Consider the following 25,817-nt stretch of genomic DNA (forward strand, 5'->3'; position numbering starts at 1 on the left):
GGGAAGACCGCGGTTCTGACAGCCGACAGTCACTGACACCCTCCGCTGAAAGGGTTAACCTGGGTGTGCCCTCTCCAAGCATATCAATGGAAAGTTGAGAGGAAGGGGGAAAAAATGGGAAAGATGCACACCAAAAACGATAACCACTGCCTTGAGCTGATTGTAACGAAAGGTTTGGTGCTGGTATTGTGTCTAAAGTCAGGTTAGCTGTCTGCAAAGGAAAAAATGGACCTCTTTATTCCTCCCTCAGCTGACAACACTGTCAAAATCACCATCACTGTCCTTTACTGCCCAGTAAACCTGCTTGACCCAAAGCTCATAAAGGATATATGGCGCATTGTTAAGGAGAGATGACACCAAACCCAACAATGCAGGCGAACAACTCCGTCTCCCACTGCATTGATGCACAAATTCATGTAAAAGAAGCCACTGTCAGGACCTATCGAGTGGCTAGACTGCACGATAAACGGGTACACTGCTCAGTAAGTCAACATTTCTGTAATAATCCTTCTTGGTAACACTTTATTTGAAGGGGTGTGCATAACACTGACATTACACTGTCATAAACATGACATAACACCTGCTAATTTCACGAGAAACAGAATATTTAGGATATGATAATTTCAAGCTATAATTACTAAAATTAACCAATATAAAACACTAAATACATTCTGTATATTGTATGAATTTTCAAACTGGAATCGAGGTACTGTCAGAATTACCCGTTTTAATTAGCAGCTTTTATCACAGCAGTCAGTGTGATCCACAGTGTTAGGATTGTTGTTCATGGATTTATTCTTCAGTGGCTATATAGTGGATTGGGGATAAGCACTTTTGCCTCGTTAAGAGGTCACTGTGACTTCAAAGTTCAACTGTGTGGAGTTCTCCCTGTGAATACGTGGATTTTCCCCCAGGTATCCCAGCTTTGTTGCACATTCTAAAACCAAACATCCTCATTCCAAATCATTCACAACATGTATGTGTGGATTTATGCAGGTGTTGAGGAGCAAACCATTGTGGCTTTTTGAAGTAAGAACTTCATGATTGTTCTGTCAATACAGTAAATGAGGTACTCATTGGCTCATATTGCGCAGATTCCGCGATGATTGCATTTGTAGAATTGGGAACAATCCAACTCTGTGAACTTTGTGTGTTTAAATTAACTCACGCTTTCCCACACACTCGTATATGAAAAAAAAAAAAAACAGACCCGTTTGAGGCAGGATTCAGCAGAATCATTCAGACCTGTCTCACTGAGATTTGCCGCTAGGCCGGCTGCGTCGTCTAATGAATTAGTTTACCTGGTGCACCGGGATGACACAGGAACACCGGTGAGGACCGATTTCCCATTAGCTCCTTTATTCCACCAATCTTCTTCCACACCTGGTGCAAATCTATCCTTCAGAAAGGCAGAGAGACCCCCCCACGAAGCACACAAATAGTCTGGCGGCCGAGAGTAAAAACTACTTTATTCTTTCATTTTCTCCAAACAGAAAAGCTTAGAAATTCCAATAGGAAACACGTTGGTCTTTAAGAAATGTCCTTGTTAGAAATACCGTGAGGATGCAAAGATTAACCGACGGGGGCTGCACTGGGAGGATGCAGATTGGGTGCGTCTCCATGACAGCCACAGAGAGGAGAGAAGGGAAAAGAACGGGGAAAGGGGGAGGAGAAAATGACATCAATCAAACCCAACATGCCTTGACAATAATGAAACAAACATAGCAATCGAGCTTCTCTTGTCGTCTGTAAATCAACAAAAATTAAAAAAAAAAAGACGAAACAAAAACAAATCGTCATGCGTTATATAGTACAAGTCAGAGTTCGTAGTAAACAACGTGGGGTTGCCGACTTGATAAATCAAGCAGTAAATTTAATCAGTTTCTTTCAGCAGCTATGTGTAGGTTGTAAATGCGTGTGTGTGTGTGTGTGTGTGGGTGTGTATACGTGTGCTTGTACTATATGTATTCACCAAAACAGCATAGCCCTTTACACACCTTGACAGGTGACACAGCCATCTTTTGATAACACTGTTGTAACATGATTTGATGCTTTAATGATGGATCTAGATCAGTAACCAAACTGTGTGCTACAAAAAAAAAAAAAAAAAATTAAATCTGCCTGTCTCCCGACTCTCCTCAGGGTTTTTGCATTTAGGATAACCCCCCCGGTAATGAAGGTGGATAGTCACTATAATAACTATAATATTCTTTTGTTCTTTTAAACTAGATTTTTCTCTGTACAAATACATACGTCGATACACACACTGGGCAAACCGATCACCTTTTTTCTTTTTTTTTTCAGAATAAATCTATTTCATCTATTTACAATATATTCAATATATTCTGTGGTGCAAAAAGACTTAGTGATGTGCCATATATACCGGCTCAAGTCAGACACCTTCTATGTTGAGCTGACAACACAGTGAAGAAAATAAAGATCCATTTCTTAGACATCTTCGGTTTTCCCTCCAGCTAAACATTTGCAGAAATGCGTCTCCGCTTGCTAAATGTTCTAGTTCTTTAAGGGAAAAATAAGAGCGAAAACTCTGAGGTATCTACCCTGTGTAGCACAATTTCAAGGTTTAATAATAGCTTTTTATCTGGGATTTTTTTTTTTTTTTCAAGATATAGTCTAAATCCAAAAAAGTAACATGGGTATTCACACTAGGTATTCATAGGAGTAAATATACAGGAGAAGAAAGGCTTTGTGCGCCTGTTTTAGCCTTGTTTTGAATGAATTATCGGCCCCGAAATCCCAGTGGCCCATGAGTAAGCAGTCTGAACACACACGGTGCACACACACTTTGCTCTCTGTGAGGTGCGGATGCAGGATCACATGTATGCAGCGCGGCAGTCTTTCCTGAGCTCTGTCAGAGCAACAATCCGCCGAATCAGAGCGGCGAGAGACGAGACGGTTTAAGCGAGAACACACGGCGAAGCACGGAGACATGATTGTCGTTGGGAAATACTTTCGGTTTGTTCGGTGTTGTTCTTCTGGTGAGCGGGAACACCTTCGCTTCTGACACTGGACCTCGGGTGACATTGGATTTTCTTTCATCACGTTCCCTACTGTTTTTCATGAACCTGCTCAGTTTCCTAGAAAATCAAGGATATAAAAAAAAAAAATAACTCTGGCACAGCACATTGCCAAAGTACTCATGCCTGAACTTTTTTTCACATTTTGTTCCCACTACAACCACAAACCTCTGCGTATTTTATTAGGATTTTGCATTGCGGAAGAACACAAAGTACTGCATAATTGTGAAGGGAAATTAAAAATGGATTTTAAAATGTTTTACAGATACAAATCAGAAAAACTGCAAATAAAGTTAATGTGTCCTATTGGATGAAACCAAAACGGCTTTTTGGCCGTCATACCAAATTACATATGTGACGCTAACATGGTGCTTCACTCCCAAAACAGCATCCTCATAATGAAGTACGGTAGTGGCAGCATTATGCTGTGGGGATGCTTTGTTTTATCAGCGGCAGAGAAGCTGGTCTGTATTGATAGGATGATGGATGTGGCCAAACGCATGGTAATGCTAGAAGACAAACTTATTAGATGCTGCAAAAGGCTTGAGTCTTGGTTAGAGGTTCATCTCCACCCTAACACACAGCCAGAACCATCTGTGTTTTAGAATAGAATCAAAGTTCAGACCTTAATCCAGTTGGGAATCTTTGGCAAAGCTTTAAACCTGATGTATAGAGCTCTTCCCTCCAATGTGAATGAGTTTGGACTGTTTTCTGTACTGTACTTCTGAAATCCTACAGTTTTGATTGCAGCAAATGGCTGTTTAGCTAAGTATTGACCCAGAAGACTGCATACAAATACCCAACGCTCTCAGAGTTTTATATGTAAAACTTTTTTTTTCCAAATGATGTAACATTTCCTTCTACTTAACAATGTGTTGTGAATCATGTCAGTGAAATCATGTCAAGGTAACCAAGGATAAACCGATGTTAAAGCCCAAGTTAAAATAGCAAGCTTATACCCAACTTAAAATATATTTTATAGTAACTTAAAACGCTTACTGCAGACTGCAGTCGATGTATTCATGCTGCCATTAAACTATCCAGGGCAAGAAGTTACAGAGAAAGTCTGCATTAGGAGTGCAAATTTTACTTTACATATTAAACGCTTTGTGCAATGTCGGAGTTTTGGTTTACTGGTCATAGATGACAACAAAAGACTCGGGCAACCAGAAGTTGCACCGTACGGATATCCATAAAACACAGCAGAACTAGAGTCAAGCATTACCCCTTCTTTTATCCATTAACCATACAGTGTTTATGAACAAAAACTGACTTTTACCGCTTTCGGGAAAGGAATAAACACCCTCTAACTGTTTGGGAGGACGCGTGTCTGAATTTTACTTTCCCCTACTAATATCATTTAATTATTTTTACCAATGCATTTTTAACAAAACCACTCTGGCTGCAATGCATTTGTAATGTAACACCCTGGGATGTTGTCAGAGGGAAAGAGGGAGCAGCTTCTGCAGGTAAGCTGCGCTTCACTTTGGGACAAATTGCGATCGCTGATTGGTCACCCAATACAACTAATTATAGTTTGTGGTTGTAACCAAATCAAATGTGAAAAGGTTCAAGTGCTATAAATGCTTCTCCAAGGCTCCATCGTTGTTGTTTTGCCTCACATTGTGCATTGTTGCTGACATTCACTCTAGAAAACAGCCCCACCGATGAAAACCACCGACATCGACATCCAGAGCAGAAGACGGTAGAGTCCCGCGTCCGCGTCCCTTTTTACGGCTGATTTTCTTTCACCGCCACTTGATTTCTGGGGCCGAGCTTGCGGAGGCATTTGCTGGATGGCTGACATTTAAAAAGTGCAAACAAACCATACTTCTTGAAAACTGTGAAATGTAGACAGGCTACATCAATTAATACTGGGTGACATTTTGGAGACAAAAAGAAGGAAGAGATTTCTTTCAGAACCGACATCAAAGCTCGTCCACATTCAAAAAAAAACCAGCAGCTGAGTCAAGTCTTATGAACAGATTCTTGATTTCTCTTTCCTTCCACCTACCAAGTATCTGCGTAACTTTTTTTTTTTTTTTTTTTTTGCGTTGACTTGTGCTACACCAACTTTGTGCAAGTGTGTGAGGGTCATTTTTTTTTTTTTCTTCTTCTTCTTTTTCAAACAATGCTGCGGGAGCCGCTGGAGTTGCGCCGGCGGGTGAGAGGCATGGTGTGGTGGAAGGGCATGGGCGAGTCGGGCGGACAGAACTGGTGGGGGTGGTTGTACGGTGGAGGAGGGGGAGGCAGGGGCGGCTGGGGTCCGTCTCCCTCTCTGACCCGCACGGGCGTTGACATGGCAGACTGGATTAGCTGATGGGCGGCCGGGCCCTGGCTGAGAAAGGCCTCCATCCTCCCTCGTCCGCTCTGGTCCACGACGATTACTTTGACAATCTGCTGGCACTGGATGAGGGTCTCCGGGCGGAGCTCCCCGGCCGGGACGGGGCTGAGCAGGGCGGGCGGCGCGGCCAGGGCCAGCGGCGCCGACTCAATGCTGGGCTGGCTCAGCTGATAGGTCTGCAGCCTGTTGTGAATTGACACCTAGTTTAGGAACAGTCAGAGAACGCACGAGGAGTTACCAGCCTGAACGCAGCCTCTACGCAGCCCTCTGGTGAGTTAACGCACACGGGCATGCAGGCATGCAGGTGGTGGCATGCGGTGCGAGCGCAGGCAAAGTTTCACACGCTCTGTCTCTTGCTGTCCCTCATCTCTCTGCGCTAAATCTACAGTCACGTTAAATTTCCAGGCAGAACTTATGCAAACACCAGCCCAGGAGGAGAAAAAAAAAAAAAAAAAGAGGGGGTTGTAGGGTAAGAAGAGATTTTAGGCTGAAATCTTAGCGGGTTTTATTCACGTGGGTGTGCCGTAGTAGAAAATGAGTGGCAGAATGATAGGCTTAAAGATAAAGGAGCATCGGGAGAGGAGAGAGGTGACACCGAGGGCGTGGTGTCTCCCTAACACAATAAATTACAACTCTAAGGGGCTAAGCGAAAGGCAGGGGGGGAAGTGGGGGGAAATGATTAAAAACAAGTCAAATGAGAAGAGAACTGCAAAACAAAAGGACAGATTCATCTCTAGCCCTGTATTTAAAGAGATGGTGAAGGATTTTTTAAAATGGGGTTCTGTTAAAAGGTCATGCACTGTTAATATCTTCCCTGCAGTAGATGACTCTCTTAGCATCTTTATGTGGTATAAATCCAGATTAGCTAGCACCTGAGGCCCAAGCTAACTCACAATCGGAAAGGCGTAAAGACCAAGAGACTTCTACAATCGCAAAATAAGCCAGATCTGCCAAACAATGCCACAAAAATGTATAGAAACCATGATAGTATTTTATTTGGCTTTTTATGCTGCTTTAATGTCATGCCAGAGAGTAAGTCTAACCAGAAAAAGTTTCCTTTTTTTCGCTTTTTAGTATGTGTTTCACGCAGGAAATTTGCAGATCAGGTTTAAAGGTTCAGAAAATCCTGTTTGAAAAATAAATTGCAGGAAAAAGGCCGTTAGTACTTGACACTGCCGTCTGGGGTTCAATTCCCGACTTTGGGAATTTTTCTGCACGTCTCCCATCTCTCCACATCTGCTGTCTGTTTACTGTGATTAAAAGCCACTAGCATCAAGTAATCCCCTAAAGACAAACATCTGTTTTGAAAATGTCGAATAGGTTTATGATAATTCTGTTTTGTAAACTGTTGTCATTTGCACTGAATTGGCTGATGGCTATTTTATAGAGAAAATTGGGGTTGGAGGCGGTACGTCACTATGTGGAGCACATACTGAGAACAAAATGTGTGACTGATTGTGCAAATTAACCATCTCATGCAACAGTAAAGCTGTGTATAAAAATAAAGATATTGAAGCTCCTTAAGTCAAATCAATTTTGAGGGTTCACTTTTCTGTTTGATAGTTACTCTGACCAGAAATACATTCAATCTTCTATTCTCGGCACGTGTTTCTCACAGGACAACGACTGGTGATGCACCTCCTTCAACTTCCAGTTCCTTTATGAGTTATCTTCACCTTCTGTGTGAATAATCCCTCGACAACAACATGACAGCAGCTTAAAGGTCATTAAAATATCATTATCACAAAACGCGCTGACGATTTTGAGATTGGAATAGCTTTAGAACGTCGGAGGTCTCTTTTGGTCACGGCAACTGTTGCAGTATCCATTAGCTTCTAGGGCTGAACTATGTGGGAAAAAAGCATGTTGATAAAATAGAAATCTTGTTGATCGATATCGATAATTTTAATTTTAAGTGGAGCCTTGGCCATGTTATGCTGTTGCTTAGCGATCTATTTTTAGATACAGAACACACAAACCCTGAATTCAAACTCATTTATTCAACCAACTTTTTGCCAAAACTGCAAGTTTTTGAAGAAGAAAAAAAGAACGTGGGCTCTCTGAACTCTTTGGAGGGGGCATAGCTTGGTGACAGAGCATTCCTGGGTCTGCGTTTGTGATTGGTTGGGAAGATATAGCGTCTGTAGTATTAACCTACATGGCTAGAATGCAAACGGAAGGAAAACTGTTATTCTATTGAACTTTTTGTTGACCCCTTTTTTTTCTATCATCGATATACGTCTATCGATCTATATATATTTTTTTGAATTATCGTCCAGCTCTATTAGCTTCACACTCCAAGACAAACTGATCTGGATTTTAGTTCAATTAAGACACTAAGACAGTTATCTACAGATATTTGCTGCTTATAACTTTTTAACAGAACCTCACTTCCAAAATCCAGGACTATCACTTTAAAGGAGGGGCTGGTTTCACAGAGACCCAACAACAAATCAACGCATGCACCTTTTGACTGTTAACAGCATCAAGCTTATCTAGCTTTGTAGATGGTATTCTAGGAGCCAGCCAGCATTATGCCGGCTCAAATGTTAAATCTGGCAGGCTTTAGCTGGGATGTTTGAAGGGATGTTTTGTACGGAGTGGCTGCTGGTCCACTTATGAGATACAGAATGAGGCTGTTTGCAGCGCTACTACAGAGCCACCTCTTAGCCGCCTTTGTACTGCGTAGTAGGGATGTGCTGCAGGCGGTGCTCTTTTAAAGCAAAGCAAAAAAGCACTTTCTTTTCAGGATGAAGCACAGTCCCTGTCTAACTGCATATACACACACACGCGCGCGCACACACAAACGCACGCAACATCCACAGAGCTGAATATGCAGATACTTACCTGAGGGAGACGAGAGTAGCTTAGGCACTCACCTCTACTGTGTTGTTGTTGCCAGTTTTATCGTATACATCCTGTTGGCCTGTGGGAAGAAACACATCGCCGTCAGTCACCGGGCATGTATGCGTGCTGAAAACCGGAGACAGGATATCATACAGGGGCCTGCAGTGTCGTTAATGTGCGCTTGATTGTGCTACACGAGCAAAGACGGCACCTGAGGGAGAGCCATGTCCTGTGTGCGTGTCCATTTGCCCTCCGTTGGTGTGTAAACCATGTGACTGGATGCCTTGCTGCCTCTCCAGTTCCCCTGCAAGACAAAACAGGCGATACCGCTCTCAGCTCTCGACGGCGCGGCACGTTTTCTTTTTATCAAATTTGCATGTATCAAGGGCGGCGTGCGCGCGTGTCCTTACACTGAATGTGTATCTGCTCCATCTCGTTAACCTCTGCAATGGCTTCTCTGAGCTCCTCCGCAAACTTCCTGAGCTCCTCTCCGCTTGGAGAGCAGAAACTAACCAGCTGCTTCTTCTCTGAGGTGAAGGGGCTCATCATGGTAACGCCGTGAGCGTAGTCTGAGTAAATATCCAAAGAGAGAGAGAAAAAAAGAAGTAGAATTTTAATTATATCTTTGAGGGTGACGTTATATGCATCCGGTGAATCTTTAATACTAAATTCAGCTCTGTTGCATCCCGGTCAAAGCTACAGTAGTAACAGATGCTGAACTGATGGCCGTATCTTATGGAACATAAGTGACTGTCGATCACTAGTCCTGAATCCAAATAATAACTTCCCTTTTACTCCTGATTATCCAATGGTAGAATAGTAATTGTTTTAATAGAGGAAAATTAACTCAGGCTTTAAAACTCATCTTAAACTACATAAACTATGCAGTGACATACTTGCTTTAAAATTTGCGGTTCTCTTAACCTTACTGTATTGGACCCTATGTTAGAAAGATGTTGGTATGCTGTTTTTTTTGGGTTTTTTTTTTTTATCTTTGCCAATCTGGAAACCTCGTCATGGGACACTTTTGTGTGGATGACTGAGATTTTTCAGTGTGACAGCCACTCACTGGGTTGCCTGCTCAACCTCACTTCAAAGCAATAGTTCTTTCTGCGCATCTATTCACAGTGCGAGGGCACTTGACATGTTCGAAACCTGATCCTCCCTGTCATTTTCTTAATCATTTATTTATATATGCATATACCAAGCTTAACTCTGAAACCCCCCTAAAAAGGCCTGTGAAAAAAAAAAAAAAGAAATACATCCCACCTGTGTGGAATTTGTTCTCAGCTTTTCTATTTGAGGGCCTTAGATGTTTAAGGCTGGTTCACACAGCAGGATTTTTATCCCGGTTTTTATCCCTTCCGAGAAGCCCCGACTATCGGTGTGGCTCTTAAGATAATTTTAAGAGATATTGCTGCTATGTGTGTGGGGTGTTAGGAGCGATCTGGTCCCTTTGGGGACGTTCAACATTTTAGATTGTCTTGCCCCTATATCCTAGCGTGTGTGGTGTCCCCCGAGGACAAACAAGCACGCAGCCTGAAGTGTAGCCAATCAGAAAGCACGTTAAGGGAAACCCCAAGAAGAAGAAAAACAGCTCATCTCCATATCATATAGTGCAGCAAACGTAGAACAACCCGTTCACGCTCTCTCCACTCCTTTAACCAACAGCTATTCTTTTCATGATTTTTCTCTGTTAAAATCGGTCCACAAACTGATTTTGTCATCCATGTTTATTTACTCTGAACTGGTGTTTGATCTTGAGAGGTTTCGCAAGATTTCTCGTCTGATATCTGAAGGGTCCCCGAGTGAAAGTTGTTTGTGTGTGATCCGTTGTGCTCGCCGTGTGACCGGACACCACACACTGTACATGTTTTACCTATAATGTTTTTATCGTTACGTGTGGCTTTGAAAATCGACCAAAAATCCTGCCGTGTCAGCCAGCCTTGAGAGAAAAACTATGCACAAACAGCATCAAGAAGACCAAGAAACACCAAAATGCCCAAGATAGCACTGTTTAAAGCAGGGTTCTACAAAGGAAAAAAAATGAAATCCAAGCTGTCAGTGTTTCCAAAAAAAAAAAAAATAGGGAGACTATAACACAATGTCGTCCACCTAAACCGACCAACCAGGCAAGGAGAGGATTAATCAGAGAAGAAGCCAAGACGCCCGTGTCAAATCCGGAGGATCTGCAGAGATCTATAACTCAGGTGAAAAAAAATCTCCTGAGAGGAAAACTATTAGCTGCGTAATCCACAAATCTGGTTTCTATGGAAGAGTGGCAAAAAGCCAGTCACCATTGAAAGAAAGCTATGAGAAGTCTCATATATGTTTTGCCTCAAATCACGTAGAAAGAGACAGGAAACGTGAAAGAAGCTTCTCTGGTCAATCAAAACAAAAACGTTCAGAGTTGATGGATGGAGCTAAATACAGGGTAACCCTGGAAGAAAACCTAGTAAGTTTCGCTTCACCTTTCAGCGGGATAGCCCATTAGTTCCAGTTTAATACTGGGACGGCGCTGGAGGGGACTGATGCTGTGGCACCTCGAACAAATCTAATGTTTTGCAGGTTGTTGCATATCCCTAGATTTAAAGCGTGTTTGTAAGATGGCAAATAGATTTAATTACAAAAGCTTAAAGTGCATTTTCAAATCTAGAATAAGAATGTGTGTAGTCAATATCTTTCAAAGTCATGGACACCAAATTTTGCAGGGACTAAAAAAAATTTGCTAATGTATAAAGTCAGTGAATTTTTATTTATCTATTTATTTATTTGTATATAAGTGCCTAAAACTGAAAGCTAAGAAATATTTAGGTCGTTTAAATAGTGCTAAGGAAAAGGAAAGCTTGTTTTTGTCAGGCATAAACTCTAAAGCATCGCCACAGGAACAACAATAAAACAACAAAAAGGTTAAAATTCAAAGGTTAAATACAAATGATAGCCTGTGGTTCTGATCACCTTCTGTCACTCATTACCCGGATGTGTTTGGATCTTGTCTTCCCTATTATAACCCTGTTGCCATAAGCGCGTTCTACTACTCTGTCTATCGTATTACTATGGTTATTGAGATTGCCACTTTCTGTGCTACATGGATTAACACGTTACCATGTTAATCGGATCGTTTATTCTTTCAATCAGAAATTAGAACAAAAGGAGATTAAAACAAAGCAGTCGGGACATTTTGGTCGCTTTCCTTTGCTCCGTTAGAATCAATAAACGGTATTGGGAAGGTTTTCACAGCTCCAGACTGGGTTGTTGAACTAATCTTTGTTTGCAATTTTTTAAATAAGTTGCAGCAAAGTACATTTACTTCATAGCAATATGTGCTATTAGGTATTGCAGTGAACCCTCGCAGTCTGAGTGCAGACACTGACCTGACAGAACAACAGTAATATGGAAGACTTGGCCAGCTCAGCACTTTTTGAGCACAAAGCTGGGGCTTGTAATGGGAATAAATTGCTGCAAAGTAAAGTAGCATCTTACACTCATTGCTGAAGAGGTGAAACTGCATTCCCAGAAGACCCATAGCTTTACAGAAAGTGTATGAAGCGGAGCTTTTCTTCTTGGGACACAGCTTCAGAATCTGCAGACACAATGACGGTAAACTCTCCTGAGCCACGTGCCGGCTATCAAACATCATTTCCTGTTGTGCCTGTGACAGCATGCATGTCAACGCACACCGGCGTATCTATTTAAAGGTTAGTCCTTACCAGCAGCAGGTCATTAAAGAGGAACACCTCCCTTTGGAGAGCAGAGAGCTTCTGTTTGTGAGGTTTGTTGGCATCGGGAACCTCAAACAGACGGCAGCAGCACACCAGCCGTCTGTGAGGCACAGCGAGGACCTGCGAGAACAAGGTCAAAGGGACGGAGATGGTAGCTAATCTAAAACAGCACGAGACTGCTGTGAGGCAGCGCGTGTCAAAACGAGACGGGATTAAACTGAGGAGAAAAAAAAAGAAAGTCCGTAACCCACCGTTTTCAGGCCCAGGATGGACTGCTCCACACGACTCACGTAGGTGACGTGGTCTTCGTTAGAGCGCAGCTCTCTCTGCTGAATTCTTTCATAAATGCCTGCCACCATCTCTCTGGGGATGTCTGCTCCATCATCCACACCTGAGAAAATTCAAAGGTTCATTCAATGCTTGAGCGGCTGTCATAAAAATAAACACACACACACCTCTGCTCTGGAGCACAAAAGCTTCAAAGGATCAAAGAAGAACTATTAAATACGAATTATAGCCTTTTAAAGGTATTTTAGATCTTCTGAAGCCTTCTTAAGACATAAATGATTATCCTGTTGCTAACTGTAGGACAATGCTGTGCCTCCCTCAAACCTCCAGTTGCCGCTGCACCGTTTTCTGTTCCTACCGCACATTTTAGGGTTTTACTGAAGAATTATTATAAACAATAGTTTATAAAAGCCGAGGCCAGATCTGCTTTAGAGGTCAATAAAGAAGCAAAAGGTAAAGAAGATCAAAAAATGGATTAGCAAAAAAGAACATTTTAAAGCAGCACTAAGTAACATTTTTACCTTAATATATCCTTTGCTAAGTCCCTGCAATAGTAATCTAAGTGTTTATGAGATGATTGAGGGGTCTTTCATCTCCCCCTACCGTCTCTGTAGGGCTGTGCATAAAAATCGATAGAAAGATTAATATCGATATTTTTAAAAACGATTTAATATCGATATTCTGGCTTTCAATATCGATATACCTCCCAACCTCTAGGGGGCGTTATTACAGCGCAACCATTACAGTTCACAGCGAAGGAGAGCAAGTGAGACGAATTTGTGGAACGGCCAACAGGATTTTAGAAGCTCCTTTGTCCCTAAAATCAGATGTTTGGGCACATTTTTGGTTTCTGTGACACGTTAAATGCATTGAAGCAAATGCACTTTATTTTCCTGTTAATATGTCTGTGATCAATAAATAGAACATAAACATAATATTTGGCTGATTTTGGTGATTGAATCACTGAGCATTAATTCAAAGTAATAAATATCGATATTGGAATCAAAGCAAGCTGAGCTATGTATCGAGAATCGTATCGAATCGGCTCATCCTAGATGATACCCAGCTCTACGTCTCTGACCAAAAAACCACACTTGCAACTTTCTACGCACCAACCCGGTGGCCGTCTAGCGTCTCTATTTTAATGTGAGAGGTAAGGCATACAGCTTTACGGCAGCCCATTGTAAGGCCAATGGCATAAACAGCAGTGTTACCAAATGTGCTTATTATAAGCGACTATTGACTTTTTTTCTTAAGTCGCTTGTAAATTTTGTGAGTCGAAGCTTTATTGGGCTTGTTTTGTACCATGAAGTCGCTTATTTAAGCTGCAAAATAAGCAACAATGAACAAGAGATATAAATAGACCCTCTCAAGCTGTTGCATTACAGACCGCCCGCATACACTCACATCTCTCTGGTCAGAGGAGGGCAGCTCGTGTTTACGACAGTGCTATTTTCAAAAGGTCCTGCAGGGGGAGCACATCTTGAAAATTACTTAGTGCTTTAAAGGAGCAACAAGTAAGAAATTTGCCATAAAATTAACCCAACTTCTCATTTGTTACCTGGGATGGAAGTCACATTCCCTATAAACAGTGTTGTATAAAGTACTGAAATCTCGGAGTCAAGTAAAAGTATAGGTACCTCTCCAAAATATGACTTTGGTAAAAGTCCAAGTCACTGACTGAAATGTTACTTGAGTTAAAGTCTTAAAGTATCTGAAATGTCTTGTACTTAAGTATGAAAATTACTGTAAAAATAGATGTACTCAAGTAATGTAATAAAAAGTATAAGTAAAAAGTAAAACAAAGCAAATGCAGTTTGAATGACATTTTTTCGATTTTGGTAAACTTTGAAAGTCAAATTCACTTGAAATAATATAAACAGCCAATACAGGAGAAATTTAGACCAAATTTAGACAGAAAATACAACATTTTTGTGAGCTTTCAGTTTTCCTTCTTCAAGTAAGGTCAGTACTATGCACTTTAAAATTGTACACAATCAAGTGCAGGCAAAATTTAGACCAGGGGGTGTATACTAAGAACATGGTTAATTGATAAACCAGGTCCAGCCAACCTACAGGAAGTGGTAAACCTGCTAATAGATACACCTGCAGGTATCATTTAGTTAGTTAGTTAGTTAGTTAGTTAGTAAAATTAGGACTCTCTGCTATTAGATGCTTTACCTATACCACAAGGTTAATTTAACTTGCTTTACCACTGAACCAGCTTCTTATCCTGTTGGTGGTGATGAACAAGACCAGGCAAGCCCCCACTTTGTCGCAGTCAATCAGTAGGTGGGGTCAAAACAATTGCGTGCGTGAGTCTCTCTCTCTCTTTTTGTAACGAGTAACTAAACCAAACATTGAAAATGTATTGGAGTAAAAGTATGCAATTAAGTTCAGAAATATAGTGAAGTAAAAGTTATCAAAAAATGTTATACTCGAGAAAAGTATAAAGTACTCCAAAATATACTTAAGTACAGTAGTGAAGTATTTTTACTTCATTAGTATACAACACTGCCTATAAACAATTGGTCCTCTCCATCAACAATGTCCTAGTCAAGTTTTTCTCCTTTCAAAATTAGAGGTACGGTGCGGAGCAACTTCGGTGCAATGTGTAGCCCGTGTTTTCTTCCTGGTTTCTGAGTCAATCATACGTGAGCTCCCAGGGTTGCCAAAACAGAGCGCAGCATTTAGTATTTTACATTGGCAAAAGAGCAGCAGCCTGCAAACACGGAAGCCAGTATGAGAAGTGAACCAGAAATAGAACAGACTACAACATTATATACCTGTCCTATGTAAGTACAAGTTCAGTAGGGTCGGTGGGAAGTGTATTTGGGTGCGTTTCACAGCAGTGACAGACTGTTGAGAAAACGCCATAGGTTTTTGTCAGTGGCAGGCTGTTGGCCATTTTGGATTTCCAAATCTCTGTGGGCAAGTTGTTTATTCAAAAATAACACCTTACTTTGGCTGACTAGTTTTAACTCATGCTGAATTTAGCTGCACAACATCCTCCTCTCTCTTGACTTGGCAACCTGCGCGACACCCTCTGAAGGGGAGGAGGGGGGTTGTGTGTTGTTCCGATTTGAAACACTAGGTGTCATTATTACTTATTGCTCCTTTAAGTATCACAAAGAAATACATTATCTCTTCCTAACCCATGGCTTATTTCATGAGTCAGCATCTATTAAAGAAGAAAACTACACCTTCAAACACACCTCCTGTCATAGCACCCAAATGGCTTGTTCTTTGTGTTTTCTCACCATAGAAACGTTCTCCAAAAGACATTTCTTTGGTCAAACTTTAAGGAATCCCTTATTAGATCAGGAGCTTTATTTGTTGGTCAGCTGTCTCTCAGCCCATGGCAATGGAAACCTTGCTAAGTTTGGAGTGTTACTAGTGAACTTCTGGACCCAGTAGGGTCCAGTTTATGGCCGATTTGATCCGTCCTGGTTCCTGAACATCTGAAGTTTATGTTTGGGGTGTCCGGTCTAGTTTTGGAATGGACAAAGCAGGTTAACATTGAAACATTGAAAGTGGGTCTGTTTCAGGAAAGCAATCAATTTAAAATAGTGATTATGCCAAGAGCAGAAGTTAAATATTTAGTTGGAAGTAAGTCACCAGCTTGGTAATGACTGCAAGATGTGTGGTGTTAAGGTGCAACTTGAATGAGGGCATTTAACGAAATATTACAGGAATATTTAAACTGTGTATTTAATTTTGACTTATGTGAATTTGGAAATATACACAATAGATTCAAACATGTGCACCCAATTCTTGTTTTAAATCTACTTTTTGTTTTTGTACCACCATTCTTCACAAAACAAGGATCAATTCAAATAAATCTTTAAAAGCCACAAACTAGATAAAATGGCAACACTCTTTCTGGTATTAGGACTATTTGCAAACATAGCTACAAAAAAAGAGTTAATTTGTCCTTGGTCACTTTAAAAGAGGGTAGACAGCGAAAGCGAGTCTCAAATTCAGATTATAAAGTGTCATTGTGTCTGTTGCTTCCTGTGAGTCAACGATTCCAAAGTGATTCACAGGCAACATTTATGAATATTGGAACTCACAGTGTTTTGCAAAAATTTATACTGAGATGGAGAGTGGGGAGGATGAAGAATAGGGGAGAAAAAACATTTAACTTTATTCTGTTAAAAATAACTAGGAAATCAACAGTCCTGCTAACGAATAATCAATTGAATCTTCTAAAGACAGCTAATCCAAAATGTGTCGGGAATAAAACAGGGAAAGAAACAATTACAACTATTTGGCAGTGAGCCCAGGAATTTGGCCACAATTTGCACAGAGAGAATTAAAAGCAAATGATGAACGGCTGAGTGGCAATCAGCAAACAACAGCCAGGTGTGTGAAGGGCAGCAGTTAAATCAAATGAACGGAGAAGAAAGGTAAGACAAAAGCAATCGTGGGAACAAAAGCAAGATTAAACGAAGTTGAACAGGAGATAATAACACGGAACAGGGAAGCAGAAAACAAACAGCGAAAGCCATTGTTCAGCGCCACAGTTCCTGCAGACAGTGCCATCGACCGCCATGTGTCATGCATTTCAATTTAGTATCATTTGATTAACAGCTTACAGCTCCTTACATCTGAAGAAATATTTTTCTTTATATCAAATTATTTGAACCCCTGTTTGCTTAATTTCAATAATTTCTTTATATTTTCCATCGAATTTCTACTAAAAGCTGCGGATCAGGGTGTGGTCATGATTACATTTAACTAATTTGCAGTTTTCTATTTTTCCACTTCCAATAGGGAACATGCACACTACAAGAAAACCAAAACTATTTAGAACCATATGGCTCAACAATAAAAATCATGAGTTTGCTAGTCCGTAGAGGAGGAGGTTCTGAAATGGCTCTCCTTAATAAAAATGTATAGATTAAACTTAAAAGCCTCCCAGGAAACCAAACTATTTATAAGAACTGACTTTTGTTAAGACGGGTTTTCGAATGTCCAGCCAAAACTTCACATGTAACACATGAGCTTATAAATGTTGCATGCTTCGTGCCAATCCACTCCTGAACCAGAAACGTCAGAAGCGTCTGCATCTCAGGACACACTGCTTGTGCCCGATCCTTCATGCTCCGATCCGCTTTTCTTTCCTGACATACTGGCTGTGTAGAGGGTCCCTCTACGGACTAGCAAACTCACGACCTCAAGTATTTATGCGAGAGTATTTCCACCAGCATAAGCAAGTTGGGCGGTAAACATAAAGTTACGACTGAACAAGCTCAAACAAGATCACTGTTTTACTTTCTTACTTGCTTTCCGTACTTCTTAGCTCCTACCATGGGTAAGTACACTGCTTGTAGAAATGTTTTATTGATTATTCATTGAGCTGTGTGTTTCCGGACAAACCTATACAGGGATGAACCTGTAGATTTGCGTACAGTTTACCTAAGGATTCAGAGATTTTATTTTGCATTTTCCTCAAAATCGATGTGCTTTACTTTGCCACCATGTCTCTCTTTCTGTCTGACTCATGGCTCATTGTTGCGTAGTTCCGACCAAAATAGGATCTACAGCTACGCAGTTGATCGGATCTACGCAGACACAGTTGCAGAAAAACTGCAAGCAGTCGACCTGGCCCCATTCACTTCAACCGGATGTAGTTGCTACGACTTCGTACCATCAGGTTTTCCGACAGATCGGATGCTAATTCGGATCCGGTTTGTCTCGGGCTTACCGGCGCAAAAGAAGAAAAGAACGGAACTGTTTCTTAGTGGTTCAACGTCCTCTTTTCAGATGAAAATAAAGTTTGCATTTAATTTGGAAATCACAATCCCAGAGTCTGGAAGAAGAGTGGAGAGGCAAACACTCAATGTTTCTTGAAGTCCAGTGTAACATTTCTAGAGTCACTGATGTATTGGGGCACCATGTCTTCTATTGGTGTTGGTCCAGTAGGTTTTTAGCAAATACAGTCAATGCAGTCAGTATCTACCAGAAAAAGCACGTCATGCATCCTTTTGCTGATATATTTTTTTAGAGATTTAATTTTCCAGCAGGACTTGAAACCTGCCCATCATGCCAAAACTACTACAAGCTGATTCAGTGGTTGGGATGTTACTGTGATAGATTGCCCAGCAAACTAGCTTCACCTGAACCCGATAGAGAATCTATGGGTTATTGTCAAGAGGAAAATAAGCGACACAAGACCCAACAGTACAGATAACCTGGAAGTTGCTATCAAAGCAACCTGAGCTTCCATTAAACCTCAGCAGAGCCACAGGCTGATCGCCTCCATGCCACGCTGCATCGATGCAGTATTTCATGCAAAAGGAGCCCAACAAATTAGTCGGCACCAAGAGATGAACACTTTTCAGAATTGACATTTCTCTTTACAGTTACCTTTTTCAATTGATGTTGTGTAATATTCCAATTTTCTGAGAAAATTGTTGTTTTTGTTATCATCCACATTACAAGAGATACAATCTTGAAATATTTCCCTGTATGTGTAATTAATCTATATAACGAGGTTTTCCTTTCTGAAGCGATTGACCAAAAATATTGAACTTTTTCACAAAACTTTTGGAGCTGTGCTTGTACTTGTAACTGAGACTCTCGGGGAAATGGAGGATGCCCATAAAATTTTAAAGTTGTGCAATTGTGCAATTTTCAAAAATCCATGTGGTTTATTGTTCAATCTAAAAGAAGACTATTTTAAATATTAATAATTTTGTTACTGAAGACTAATGGAACATCATAAATTTGTTGAATAGTATAACGAAAGTGATTTCTATCAATGTAATTACTCTGCAAGTATATATATATATATATATATATATATATATATATATATATATATATATATATATATATATTATATATTATTTTTATTTTATATTTTTTTATTGTATTTTTATTTTGGCGAGGCAAAAGTTAAATATATGTGCATTCATTCACTTGTGGGTAGGCAGCATCATGACTTGCTGGTAACTCAACAAAAGTTAAGATAGGACGTTTCTGGAGGACAAAGGATCAAAATCATCAAATCTGACACATAGCGAGCCTCAATTAACTGACGCCAAAACCTTTGGAGCAGAGTCGAGGATACCAGAAAACTCATCCCGCAATGCTGATGTTTTTCTGATGATAGCAAGGAGAGGCAGGCATCCACAGCCTCTTTGAGTAATTTACTTCAGTTCAAGAGGCCGTCACTCAGAAAACTGATAGTGAGGATGATATGAGGCAGCTTGTCGTAAAGCTTTGACTTGCCCTGCCCTCTCCTCTTTTCTTCATCTTCCTCATCATTCTTCCTGGCATTTCAGCCCAATGAATCTCCTCCACATGAGCAGTAGAGTATTTCCGCTATCTGTACATGTCTGGTTTATATATATATATATATATATATAGATATAGATATAGATATAGATATAGATTTATATAGATAGATAGATAGATAGATAGATAGATAGATAGATAGATAGATAGATAGATAGATAGATAGATAGATAGATAGATACTGTATATATATGTATATGTCTCATAATACCAGTCATTAAGAGTGAAACTTACACATTGCTCATCATACCATCTCTGTCCACGAGGTCCTTTAAAGAGGACAAATCATGCCTTTATAAGTTCTTCCTTTTAACATTGAAATCGTTCAGTCATGGTCTATATAAAGTGAAACAGCAATGTTTTGGTCTGAATTCCTTAGTATTGCTGCCCCACAGCCCCTCTTTTGCCCCTGTTCTGAGGTGCCCCTGAGAACAACTCGTTTTGGTGCTGTCTCTTTAAATGCAAATGAGGAATTTAACCCCCGCCCCCCTCCAGGTCGCAGATCGTTCCACTTCAGTCCGTTCGGCCATTTTGCAGTATGCTGGGGGCGGTGTAATGAATCGTGTGGGTTAACACTCGCACCAACCGTAAGTTTTCACTTATCCACTTGTAACTTCGGCATGTTTCAGCTTGAACTACGAAATGGCAACAAGAAGAAAAAATGGTGCATTTTCTAAATTAGTTGACCAGAAGTCTATGACGTTGTTTGGCAGCTCCAAAGCAAATGTGTCATAATGGCTCAAAAAACGTAATAGAAAACAAAGAAAGCCAAACAGTTTTAAAACTATAACCCAAAAGGAATATAAATATATATAACCAGCACCTGGAGAGACTAAATGAAACTTTTAGGCACTCCTAGAGAGTCCAAGTACACAACAACATATATTTAAAACACATCATCTTTCACACAAGTATGCATGCGCACATACACACACAGGTGCAGACAGTAAAATCTAACACTGACCTCTCAGGTTGCGTATGAAGTCGTCAAGGCCCATCTTGCGGTGGGGCTTGATGTTGGGCGAGTACATGTCTGTGTTTAGGAGGACCACGGCGAAGGCCAGGATGAAGATGGTGTCTGGGTTGTGAAACTGCTGCACCACATCAGGATTGCACATGCAGTACCTCTGACTGTGGAGCACAAAGGACAGAGGAAAGGTTTGTAGTCTTGGTACCATTAGAAAAGTTACAGAATCATCTTAAGGTTCTGTTCATCACAAGCGTAGGCGGAGGAAGGAAGGCACACACCGACATGCGTCAGAGAAATCTGACTGATGTTCAGAACGAAAACCTGAAGGATAATTACTGGCTCAAACGTAGAGTTGGACATTTATTGCATTCTGTAAATATTACATTGTTTTGCTTCATCAAGCTGCATTACATTTTCCTAATTAAAGGAACAAAGAAGACTAACAAAACAACTTGATGAATGAACATTTAAACGTTGGCAGTCTTTCCCACACAATCATTTGAGCGTAAAGCGACGATGTTGCTGGAACCTTAAACATCCTAACAATGCACTGTATCAGACAGCAACATTAAGAAGATTTACCAAGGCTGGAATGCATTCAATTCATTATTCTTTGCTAAGTGTTTATCTTTGTAGTTTAATATGTATAGCTTGGTTTGAATGAGTTTCCTCTCAATAGTTAAAAAGGGAAATAAAAATGGACCTTGTGTTTGTGTCATGATCTAAAAGCGCATGTTTTTTGTTGTTGTTTTTTAATATTTAAGAAAAAGGGAAAAATGAAGGTTATCAGTGGTGATTGTGCATTGGTACTTATTTTGTTTAAAAGCAGTGTAGTTGACTACTCAGGCTGTGAGGTATTCATTGCGTTCATCATCAGAGAGAAAGCCAGGGGGGAGAAACTGTCCGTAGCGGTGGGTTTTTGCAAATAGCGCTGCTCTGTGGGTAAAAACACAAACAGTTTGTGTGCAGGATGTGTGGGATCTGTGGATACAGTATGTTAGCTGCCCTTTCCCTGACCCTGAATCTGTGCAAGACCTGGACGGAGGGAAGACCGTCGAATAAGAACCATTTAAAGCTGTTTAGCAGTGATCCGGTGTGTTATTATCCCCGGTGGGACCCTAATTGTTGTGTCTGTATTTTGAAAGTTCATTTGGAAGTTTAGAATCCCCAAGAACAATGACGAGAGAGTCCGGGTGTTTTTTTTTTCTCCACGTTCATTATCAAGGTAGCAAGCTGTTTCTCAGCCTCTGATGCGCAGGCTTGTGGTGGGATGTATACACTTTAAGCTCCCTTGGTATCAGATGGATGTTGTGCCTTGCGGCCCTGGGTGGTATGGCCTGAGGGATGCCCTGAACAAGTTTGTTTTTTGCTTATTTGCATGGGATTTCAATAGCATACAGGTAAAGCCTGTGTTGTGCACAGCGTAGGCATTGTGAGAAATATTACTATACACCACAGATGGCTAGTGAAGCTAAACATAGTGTCTGATTTGTGGTTCTGAAAGAAGGCTGTGAATTGAAAGGCTGTTTTGGTGTTTTATTGGAATATGGATTGCATCTTTAGCTCAGAGCTTAAAATAATTAGGCTTGACGAACCTGAACTGGATTATTCTACCATAAAAAGTGACTCTTTATTGATCTCAAACACTTTTTTTATATCAGTAAAACTTTTATGTGATTTTTGTAAGGCTAATAAATGCATAAAAAACACACGACACAGACCTGTCAGACATGGATTGAATCATACGGCACTGACCACACATTCTTAAAAATATTAATTCTGATTGATAATATTTAGGAAAATAGTTTTTTCTTAAAAAAATGGCCCAAAGGTCTTTCTTTCTGTAAAGTGCAATTATATTATCAATCATATTTTTTTATTATTGTTATTGTTCTTAATGTGTCTGATAAACCACATGATATAAAGTTACTGCCGTTTCCAGAGGCAGTAAGGTTTTGTTGGGGGAGTGGTTGCTCCAGCACCCACTGAGTGACCCATTGAGCGCTGGAGGTGGGTACCACGCTGCCCCTGGTCCCCGAGGTGAAGCTGGTATAAAGAATGGGCCGATGTATGGCAGGGACTAAACTTTATAAATGCAGGCTCAAATGTTCAAAACCACACACCACAGAGTTCAGCCCCCATCATTGATCATACAAGTATGAAGTTACAATGCACAAGTCTGTATTAAAAATATAAGTAAGGGTATGGCAAGAACCATAAAAATAAAGCAGGGCACGTTCTTTTTATTGTAACTATAAAATGATTAAAAAAAGTAAACAAGCTTAGTCACTGTTCATCATCACAAATTATTAACAAGCTTTTTTAAATCTTGGACACACATCCAACCAACAAAAACATTTAAACTGGCACCTTGTTTGCTTCCTTACATTTACGTCAAAACAGAATAAGTTTTTAATTATTTAGAGAATATCTATTCGGAAAATGTATGCAACCATTTTGCTCTGGCAAGAAGCGTGTTCCCTTCACCGACAAACACTCAGCAATAACCCGTATAAAACATCAGGCCTGCATTGAGTCGCACGATCGTCAACACAGTGTGCCGCTTTAGCTTTCAGCTGGGTTTCGCTGGTATTCATCAAATGCATTAACAAGTTGCACACTCTATGAGAAGTGCTAAACTCCACATTTAAAAGAACACTGTGTCTTCTGTGTATGTGGAAGGACTGACTGTAGCGTCTGCTCGCCGGGAAGGAGCAGTCGTGAGTGAGACTGACAGGACAGAGGAGGCATTTGACAGTGCAGAAGAGATGTGCCCCGGGTTAGGCAACGCCGTTTGGAGGCGCCGAGGCCGCATTTGGACTTTCTTTACCCCCACCGCTGCCCACAGGCTTCAGAAACTCTCATTTCCACCTCTCGACACCCCTTCCCCCCCTATCCCCACCACCGCAGCCCCCGCTCCCCCCCCATAGCTCCCTCTCCTTACTGTCACAATAACTTACACAGCGGGCCATCTCAGTAGTGGGAGGCTTTTATCTTTGCAGGCAGACAGGATGCAGACACGGAGAAAGCCGCTCTGCTCCAAAGAACTATGTACTTGTCAACGCATGTGCGGCTAAAAGCCTGCATCTGAGACCTCTATAACCACAAAACAATTTCCCACATCCTATGCTAGATCTAAGGCCAGGGAACTTATAGGATATCAATCAACCAGTCTTGCTCTCCCTCCACCCCCCCATCCCCTTTGTTTTAAGGGAGCAGTTGCCAGGCTCAAGCAGCCCTGCAGTTATAACAAACGTGCGTGCAGAGCCGCAAACAACCCCCCCTTGATTTGCCAAGTTGATGTAATTGTGCCGCAATTCTGGATGAGCGTGCAGTGTGCAAAAAGACATGTGCACAGACGTGTGGGAGCATGTGTGAGAGCGAGCGTGAAGATAAACGAAGTGGGAACTGCAGTGTGTGCACAGAGTTGTGTTTCATTCACGCAGTTCTCCGTCTTATGTAACCAGCTGATTTAAACTCTAGCCCCCTGATCTCTCCTAGCTTCATATCTGCATTTAAAAGTTTCATGCCAGCTGGCTCAGATACCACTCGGCATAAAGGAACTACTCCCGACGAGAGCACAACGCGCCGCAAACAGATGACATAACAAGAGTTACGTAACCGACGTGGCTTTCGGATGTCTGGCTTTGCCGATTTAAAAAAAAAAAAAAAAAAAAAAAAAAAGCAGCCAGCTCTGTTTCTGACCTGAACTCACGACTCCCAGCTGCAGCCTGGAGAGTGCGGTTTTGCATCGCTGATGGCTTTGTAATTTGCGCCAAGAGGCTCGGGGCATATGATTGAGTGCGATGTGATTAACTGATGACCGCAGTGGGTGTTCTGATTGGCCATCAAATGGGAATCGGAGATCATTTCCTTCACTTCCTGGAGGGAGAATTCACTTTACAGAATAAATACGAGCGGTTAGTGTGTTCTGATTACAGCAGAGGAAAAGTACCAGACCAACAATTAATTGATTCCTCCATCAAGTTTTAGTTCACGCCGACACCTCTGTGACAAATCAATGTCCCTAAAGTCCCAGTTCAAGAGCTTTTAGGATGCTGGGTGCTGCTACAGTGTTTTATGTGGGTCTTCTTTTTTTTTTTTTTACTATCTTATAATTAATCTTATTTTTAGACATTGGCAAACATTAGCATTGGGTTCACTGCAAGTACAGTACTTTGTCACGTTGCAATTATAAACTATAACTTATTTTGTTCGCTAGATCAACATAAAGTTGAGAATAACGAAGTACAAATGTGAACATTACTGTGTAGAAGCACATCTCTCAGCAATTACAGCTGCAAGTCTTTTGCCTTCTGTATAAGGACTGCACATCTAAAGATGGATTTTTTTTCTTTTGTCCATTCTTGTTGCTAAATATCAAAGATGTAGTCAGACGGAATGAAACGTTTTGCTGCACATAATTCATGTCCTGTCTGGGCTTCGATCGGACTATTCAAACAGATGAATGTGCTTTAAAATGTGAAAATCTAGTTATCTCTATCCTTCTCTGCAAATACTTTGAGGAGCTTCCCAGGCCCTACTAAGGAATGGCATCCTTAAAGCATCAGGCTGCCACCACCAAGCTTCACTATGGGGATGGCTTGTAGAAGTTGATATGCAGCGTTTTTTTATTTAATACACAACCATTTACGTTTCGGCCGCATCCAACCAAAGACCTTTCTTCCACCCGAGCTCTAGATCTCTGCAGCTCCTTCAGAGGTACCATGGGCCTCTTGGCATCTTCACTGATCAGCTGCCAATTTAAGTGTACAGCCGGCTCCATCCAAATACCCTTAATAATAGCTTCTAGCTCCTTTTCCTTGACCTTTCACAGGGTCAACAGTCAGAACTCTATCGTGTGAAGGAAAGGAACTTCGGACCGCTGTGCTGAATTCGGACAACCTTGAACTCCGACATCATTACGTGGCGGAAACGCATATGAATGATGTGAGTCAAATCCGGGCCTACAGCCTTCCGAAAATGAACTACAAAGTGCATGCTCTCTTCTCTCCAGACATTTTCTTTGATTTCCGTGAGGGGACTGGGCTGATATGTCATGTCACGCAAAGAATTGTGGGATACCTTAAGGGTTCTTAGTGCCGGTAAGGGACGCTGTGGGGTTCCAAGGCAAAACCAACCGCAGGAGGGAGCATACCGGCTACTTTTCCTACCTCCTTCCTTACTGACTGCACTATTCGGACAGCACTTATTATGGCGACCGCTGACGCTCTTCCACTTTGGCTAAAGAGTCCTTGCTCTATAAGGGTATTCATATTGAGCCATTGTCTTGCAGCATTCAC

At 41.1% G+C, this 25,817-nt stretch overlaps 1 protein-coding gene across 2 annotated transcripts in view; it reads right to left on the bottom strand.

Annotated features, from left to right (window-relative positions):
- Window positions 1–5,158: 5,158 nt before the first annotated feature.
- The window catches only part of iqsec3b (IQ motif and Sec7 domain ArfGEF 3b), a 62,572-nt gene continuing 41,913 nt past the window's right edge, over window positions 5,159–25,817 (bottom strand). Inside the window, exons 8-15 of one of the 2 annotated variants that reach the window (XM_021322174.2) lie at window positions 20,509–20,675; window positions 12,203–12,342; window positions 11,940–12,071; window positions 11,713–11,812; window positions 8,640–8,798; window positions 8,441–8,533; window positions 8,262–8,308; window positions 5,159–5,582 (exon numbers count right to left, since the gene is read on the bottom strand). In XM_021322174.2, coding sequence (XP_021177849.2) covers window positions 5,163–5,582; window positions 8,262–8,308; window positions 8,441–8,533; window positions 8,640–8,798; window positions 11,713–11,812; window positions 11,940–12,071; window positions 12,203–12,342; window positions 20,509–20,675 — 1,258 coding nt within the window. In that variant the 3' untranslated portion in view covers window positions 5,159–5,162. The remainder of the gene's footprint in view (window positions 5,583–8,261; window positions 8,309–8,440; window positions 8,534–8,639; window positions 8,799–11,712; window positions 11,813–11,939; window positions 12,072–12,202; window positions 12,343–20,508; window positions 20,676–25,817) is intronic. The other variant, XM_012873758.3, reaches the window with a different exon arrangement.

This window comes from Fundulus heteroclitus, chromosome 2, assembly GCF_011125445.2.
Source record: "Fundulus heteroclitus isolate FHET01 chromosome 2, MU-UCD_Fhet_4.1, whole genome shotgun sequence".
Lineage (NCBI taxonomy): Eukaryota > Metazoa > Chordata > Actinopteri > Cyprinodontiformes > Fundulidae > Fundulus > Fundulus heteroclitus.